This window comes from Camelina sativa, chromosome 6, assembly GCF_000633955.1.
Source record: "Camelina sativa cultivar DH55 chromosome 6, Cs, whole genome shotgun sequence".
NCBI lineage: Eukaryota > Viridiplantae > Streptophyta > Magnoliopsida > Brassicales > Brassicaceae > Camelina > Camelina sativa.
The window spans coordinates 9,147,723-9,154,208 of NC_025690.1; the positions used below are offsets into that span (position 1 = coordinate 9,147,723).

At 33.8% G+C, this 6,486-nt stretch overlaps 2 protein-coding genes across 2 annotated transcripts; one reads left to right on the plus strand and one right to left on the minus strand.

Moving 5' to 3' along the window:
- Positions 3,333-4,155, plus strand: LOC104790717. Its single transcript, XM_010516492.2, has 2 exons — positions 3,333-3,796; positions 3,901-4,155. The coding sequence occupies exons 1-2, from the start codon at positions 3,370-3,372 to the stop codon at positions 4,002-4,004; spliced, it is 531 nt and encodes a 176-aa protein (XP_010514794.1). The 5' UTR covers positions 3,333-3,369; the 3' UTR covers positions 4,005-4,155.
- LOC104790718 lies at positions 5,124-6,134 on the minus strand. The gene is made up of 2 exons (XM_010516493.1): positions 5,900-6,134; positions 5,124-5,211 (listed from the first exon to the last, which is right to left on the minus strand). Exons 1-2 carry the CDS (start codon positions 6,109-6,111, stop codon positions 5,148-5,150), a joined length of 276 nt encoding a protein of 91 aa, XP_010514795.1. The 5' UTR covers positions 6,112-6,134; the 3' UTR covers positions 5,124-5,147.

Below are 6,486 nucleotides of genomic sequence, written 5' to 3' on the forward strand. Positions count from 1 at the left end.
ATTCATCTTACAAACTGGTGCAAATTCGTGCAATCAAGACCCTCTAGTTTGGTTGTTACCAAGAACAACTAACCTAGCCTTGTATTTCTCAAGAGTGCCATCATATTTGTATTTCAAAGTAAATACTCATATACAGCCAAGAGCTTTCTTACCCGGAGGTAACTTATCAGTCGTCCAAGTTCCTTGCTCTTGTGAGCCGTTATTTTGCCACGAACAGATTTTTGCCAATTTTCATCTTCAATAGCCTTGGCATATAGTTTAGGAATCACACCGGACATGATTGCGGCTAGAAAAGCTAGATGGTGATCTGAAAATTGTGAAAAATCAACATATGAATCGATAGGATACCAACAAGAGTCAACAAATTCACTATCGGAGCCCTCATGATTCGTATTTGTCACATATCCATGAAGACGTGTAGACTGAAATTTTTGGCGCCTTTCTCCATAGACTTGTCAGAATCATTAGTAGAAAACTCTAATACAACAGAAGACTCAGCCAAAAAATCAATAGGTACCTGCTCCAAAAATGTAGAACAGGATAAAGACGTACTCTCCGGTGACAACGTCCGAGAATCCACATGAGGAGTCATTGTAGAAGGAGTGATTGGTATCGTAGGTGAAACCAGAGATTCACTAGCAAGAGGATTCCAGGCGGTTCCAAATTACTAGGTGGAACAAATTCCAAGTCAAGAAAATCATCATCATCAATGATAGGAGTGATGTCACTGTATTTTACCGTATTTTAGGTCTTGTTTTGTTCATGTTTTGCATCATATAGAAGTGATTCCTTAGGTTTATGGTCATTTCTGTCCAAATATGCACTTAGGATGTTTAGAAGCATGCATTGCATACATTTATGCATTTGGAGTATTATTAGGTGTTATGGAGCTTTAAAAAGCTAAGGAAGGACATGGTGTTATTTTTGGAGCTAAATAAGAGGATTGGAAGTATTTGGAAGAGAAAGGAAGACACTCGACCATACCACTCGACCATGCACATGGTCGAGCACACGGTCGGAATCATAACTAGCTCCTCAAAGATCGATTCGAAGGAAGATTTTCAGTTGTGATTCAGCTTCAGAATCCTTCATAAAAGTTATAGGAAATCGAGTTACCTTTCCAACGCCGGTGGTTTCAGGTCAATCAGAGGTGTAGTGTAAGAGTTGTCCCGATTTTACAGAACATATATCATCTCAGATCGAAGACTGGAGCAACTTGACGGACCAACCACTCTACCATGCACTCGACCGAGCACATGGTCGAGCAGTTCCAGCCGACTTAGTGTTTTGTCTTCTAGCATAATCAGAGCTTCCTTCACTCACTCTATATACCCCTTGTACCATGTCAGAAAAATATCTTTTTAGGAGTGAGAGAGAGTGAGCAAACCTAGTTTTTTTTTCTCTTTTGGGGTTTATTTACTTTATTGCATCATTATCCACTTTTTCTTATCATTTTCCTAGATGTTCAGAGTTTGTAACTTTCAGAACTTTTAATCTGTTACGAATCTGAGTTTGCTTCTTTGTTTTAAGTTGTAGATCTCTCTCTTAGATTTCTGATCATGTCTGTTTTATCATTTTCTGGGTTTGAGTTCTTCATCATAATTTTTAAATATAATTTTTAATTGGTAAAGAGTTATGTTTGTCTAGATTGTTTAAGCTTGACTGATTATGTCACAAGTTTTACATAATCAGGTTGATCAGCAACAATAGAAGACAACATTTTTAGAAATTTGCCTGCTCTGGAAGCGGTTACTAAGTTAATTTTTAGGACTTTATTGTGTTTTAGAGTTTTTCTTTTTAAAGAAAAAAATGTGATTCTATGAGATTTTATTAGTAAACTTTGGATGATTTTTTTGCGGCAAATCAAAATATATTGATATAAAAAAAAGTTTGCATGGTACAAAAACATCTCAAAAGTAAACTTTCGATGATTTTCAAATACTTTACAACACAAAATAACATAGGATTTAAAAATATATATTTAAATCATTAATTTAAGGGAATTTTGCATCCACACCCACTTTCTCCAAAAGTATTAACACTCACACCCACTTTCTACTACTCATATACTTTTCTCAAGTTTAATTACATATTACCCTTCACTCATCTCTCTCACAATTTATTCAACCAAACAATACATCTTCTTCTTCCTTGTTTTGCTTTTGCTCCTCCATTGAAAGAGAAAAGCTTATTTATGTTTCTCTCTTTTTCTCTCTCACATTCCTTTTCTAAAGTTTTCAAAAACCATTCCAACAATGGTGGAAATCTAGAGAAGGTGAAATCTTTAGATCTTTTTCCTTATCACTTTAGATTATATGAAATTCGATCAGGGTTTTCTTGGTTTTATTGTGATTTTGTGATTTCACTGATTAATTGTGGTCTTGTGAACTTTTTAATATTGAATTTGTTTCAGTTCGATCTGGGAAAAAGTTTGAGTTTTTTTATTCATTACTTATATTGTATCCACAAATAGTTATCCATTTGGATAAGTTTGACAAATACTGTATTCCCGAATATTGTATCCAGAAATAGTTATCCATGTGGATAAATATCTTATCCACAAATTGCACTATAACCCCATATGTTTCCATATGGACACGTTGTCATAGTCATCTGAATTGATGTGTATTACTTCTACTTCTATTCTGTATGAATAAACACAAATAATTATCTATTAACAATATTGCAATTGACTATCCACTTATCATTGAACAAAATATTCAACGACAAATGGATACTTTATAATCTAAAAATTCATCAAAAGTATAGCAATATGTATTTTAAAATGTAAAAAAATATATAATTATAACATATTGTTTATAAATATATAGATAATTTGTTTTATGATAACCATTTAAAGTGTTAATAACAAAAAAAGAGAAAAATAGAGAAAATAAGGAGAGAAAGAAGAGAGGGGCAAAATTGTCCAACTAACAATGACACCTAAGCAGCAAACTTAAGAAAGTATAGCAAATTTGTAAAGTGGGTGTGGGTGCAACAAATTGAACCCAAATTAGGTGCAACAAGTTGAACACAAAGTAAGTATGGTGCAATAAACCCTTAATTCAATAACAAGTGATTTTAAAAATATCTAAAAAATTTCTAAAAATATTAAGCTCAATATCTCCTCTTATTTTCAACTTTACATGTTACCATTTTAAAAATTAAAATTTTAATGAATTTGATAAATAGCTTTTTTATTGATTGTATTGTTCAAACACAAAATAATAACATAAAACATTTTAAAAAAAAACTTTGATTCCGAAATAGAACGATGAACTGTATAAAACTTCAAATGTGAAATAATATTATTTCTTTTTTGGAGAAAAAAAAAATGAATTTCTTTCAGAGAATTAGCTTAAGAACTTTATGTATGTAACTTTTGTTTGGTTGGATTACCAAAAAATCACTCTCAGTGTAAATTACTGTGCAAAGCAGAGAGAAACAGAGATGCAAGAAATCCTCAGCCAAATCCTCCTCCTTGTTCTTCTCCTCTTCTTTCTAATTTTCTCACCTTCCACACAAAACCCACAACAACAACAACAACAAGGATTATACTACTGTGGTAACACTCCAATCCCAAACCCATCTAATATCATAACCTGCAGGTCTGGAGAACTCTACTTCAAAACCTCAGCTGGTCTCTTCCATGTCTCCGGAACAGAGGAAGTTAAATTAAGAGCTAGGGTTTCTATGGAAGTCGAAGGTCGCATACCTGATTTATGCATCGCTTGTGAGAGACCAGATGGTAACTGTGGTGTTGCTCTAAGATGTCTCTGTCATCCTAAAGAATGCAGTTAAGTCTTGAGCTAAATCTGAATTTACCAATGTGAGTGAGATTCATCTCTCTGTTTATTGATGGGTTTTTTGCTCTGTTTCTTTGTGGGTGACTTTTGGCAGAGAATAAAGTTGTCAATTTCGGAACAAAGTCTCGAGCTTTATCTGGTAACACGCAGCAGCTTCTTCCACTTGTGTCCATGGCTTTGTTTCTTATGTGGTTTTGAGATGTATATTGTTTGATCCTTGTGTAATTGAGTCTTGGGATTTGTGTTTATGTATCCGTTTCGAATACAAATTTAGATATGTAATCTATGGTTGTTGTTTCAATGTATGGTGGTACCTGGAAATGAGTAATACATCTGGGGTTAGAATTGAGATGGATTGGAGCTTATGGATTTCATACAAAACCAAAAACCAAACTGAACAACAGCTATGATAGTAAAAGATATCATTTTTAGGTGGAAGCTGTTGTGTTGGAGGATACAGATGTGCAGAACCAAGAAGTTAGAATAAGCCCGAAGTAAGAGAGTTGGTTTTAACCACTAAAGGAGCTAGCTTTGCTTTTCACATGTTGGTCCACTAGTTTTAGGATCCGAGTGGCATAGACTATAACGTGCCATGAAAAGATTAGGAGATGACGTTAAGGTTTGGGTAAACACGGCTGATAGATCCAGTCCATGACTTGCAAGTCGGACTTGTTAGTGTAGAGAAATGAGCAGTAACATAGCACTATACAGTCTGAGATAATATGCTGTTGAAAGATGTGGTTGTGTCATTAGTTGTGCGAGCGCTATAAGAGACATATAATATCAACTTGGAGACCCCAATTGATCAATCTGTCTTGAGTAGGGTTTCGATTTGGCGCAAAAGATTCCAACGACCTTAATGAAAGACTCTTAAGAGCTTAGACTGAAAGGTATAGCTGCGGATGGAGAGGGACCAAATATTGGATACAGATGAGCTGAGTTTCAAAGTCTTTTGAAAGCCTAAGAATAATATGGCCAAGGATTTATATCCACAGAGATCCCCCATGAAGATATTTCTCACTACAAGAGTACAACTAAGGCATAAAGACAAAAATGATCTTTGACACTTTGAGCAATATATAGGTAGTTTTTTAATAACGCATATAAGTTTTTTATATATAGGTTTTTATTGGAAATGATATTGTTTATGAAAAGCAAGCCTCTATGTTTGAATGGTCTTTTTATTGAACTTCCACGAAACAACAACACTTCTTAGTAAAGGAACACAAGGAATGTAGTAAAATATAGTGATATTTGCTTAGCAAAAAAAAAAATATATATATATATATATATATATATAGTGATATGAATATTGGTCTCTACTGCATGAGTCTCCTTTGATCAATTTCTCTTTCCTCGAACCTCAGTTTCCTCATTGTACGTATCATTCTTCCCATGTGAATTCCTGACCATGTACAAAATACTTGAAACTTAGAACAAAGCAAAACTTTTACTATTTATGTATGAAATTTCAAATTCAAGACATAAGTGTGACAAACAGGAGTGTTAATTTGGATCAAGAATCCACATGTTAACTATAAATGTCATAACATGGAACGGTTTAGTTCTAAAGGTTCAACAAAAGATTTAAGTCTTTTGAAGTTAGTCTATCATGCCAAACAAACATGCAAAATCTGTTACCACGTTGCAAAGATGATTGTATGGTGCGTGTCTAGTTTGTTAAAACGATCATATGTAATCAGTAAATTATAAAAGAAGTAATGTGTTAGCGTAAAATATCCCACATCGGAAAAATGTAAGGGATTTAAGTAATACATAAAGGATTAGGGCTTCTCCACTCATTGCCAATTGGTTTTGAGTTGGAAGCCCATAATATAGCCCGAATTTAATATGGTATCAGAGCCAGGTTGTTTCTTGGGCCACTCGTGGATGTTGTTCCCACATATGCCTATGCTTCAGATGGTCATGCCTGAGCATGAGGGGGGTGTTAGTGTAAAATATCCCACATTGGAAATATGTAAGGAATTTAAGTAATATATAAAGAGTTAGGGCCTCTCCACTCATTGCCAATTGGTTTTGAGTTGGAAGCCCACAGTAAAGCTCGAATTTAATACAATGAAAACAAAGTGTACCTTGAACTGGTTTTTGGAGGGGTAGGACCACCACATTTGATCTTGCAATTTTCAAAGCAATTTCCATCTGAATCAGTGCAATTGCGAGAACAAGACCGAAAGCAACCTATCCAAGTCCTTCCATGTCTATGTTTATGAATATGTCTTGCTTCTCCTCCTATTGCAGCAATCATCACCAACATTATCACCGTTATCACAATCCATTTTGCCATTTTCTTTTTCTTTTGAAAACAATCTTTTGTTTTGTTTTGTTCGTTTGCCTTATGATGAATCGTTAGGTTCTATTTATAAAATGTTTAGTACATTTCTATAGAAAGTTAGTTTGCTGGTCAATTTGAATTGGTTTTCTAACAAATTTGGATTTGAATACATCTTAAATGATTTTTATTTTCTACTTACTTCAAATAAAGATTCCATCTCTCTAGGTAAGATTTAACAAATCTATATATACATTTTTGATTTACATTTTGGATTCTATCTTTTTATTTGTACTTATTTACAAAGTTAATCTCTAAACAATTTCCAAAAATAGAATTATTTCAGATTTTGTTTCCTCAATATTTTACATTCCATTCCAACTAAAAAGA

Bases quoted from the DNA above. Each gene is read 5' to 3' on its own strand.
- LOC104790718 (XM_010516493.1), bottom strand. From the start codon at position 6,111: ATGGCAAAATGGATTGTGATAACGGTGATAATGTTGGTGATGATTGCT. The intron at 5,212-5,899 runs GTACACTTTGTT...GTACATGGTCAG, and splicing joins CCTCCAAAAACCAGTTCAAG to GAATTCACATGGGAAGAATG.
- LOC104790717 (XM_010516492.2), top strand. From the start codon at position 3,370: ATGTATGTAACTTTTGTTTGGTTGGATTACCAAAAAATCACTCTCAGT. The intron at 3,797-3,900 runs GTTAAGTCTTGA...GACTTTTGGCAG, and splicing joins CTGTCATCCTAAAGAATGCA to AGAATAAAGTTGTCAATTTC.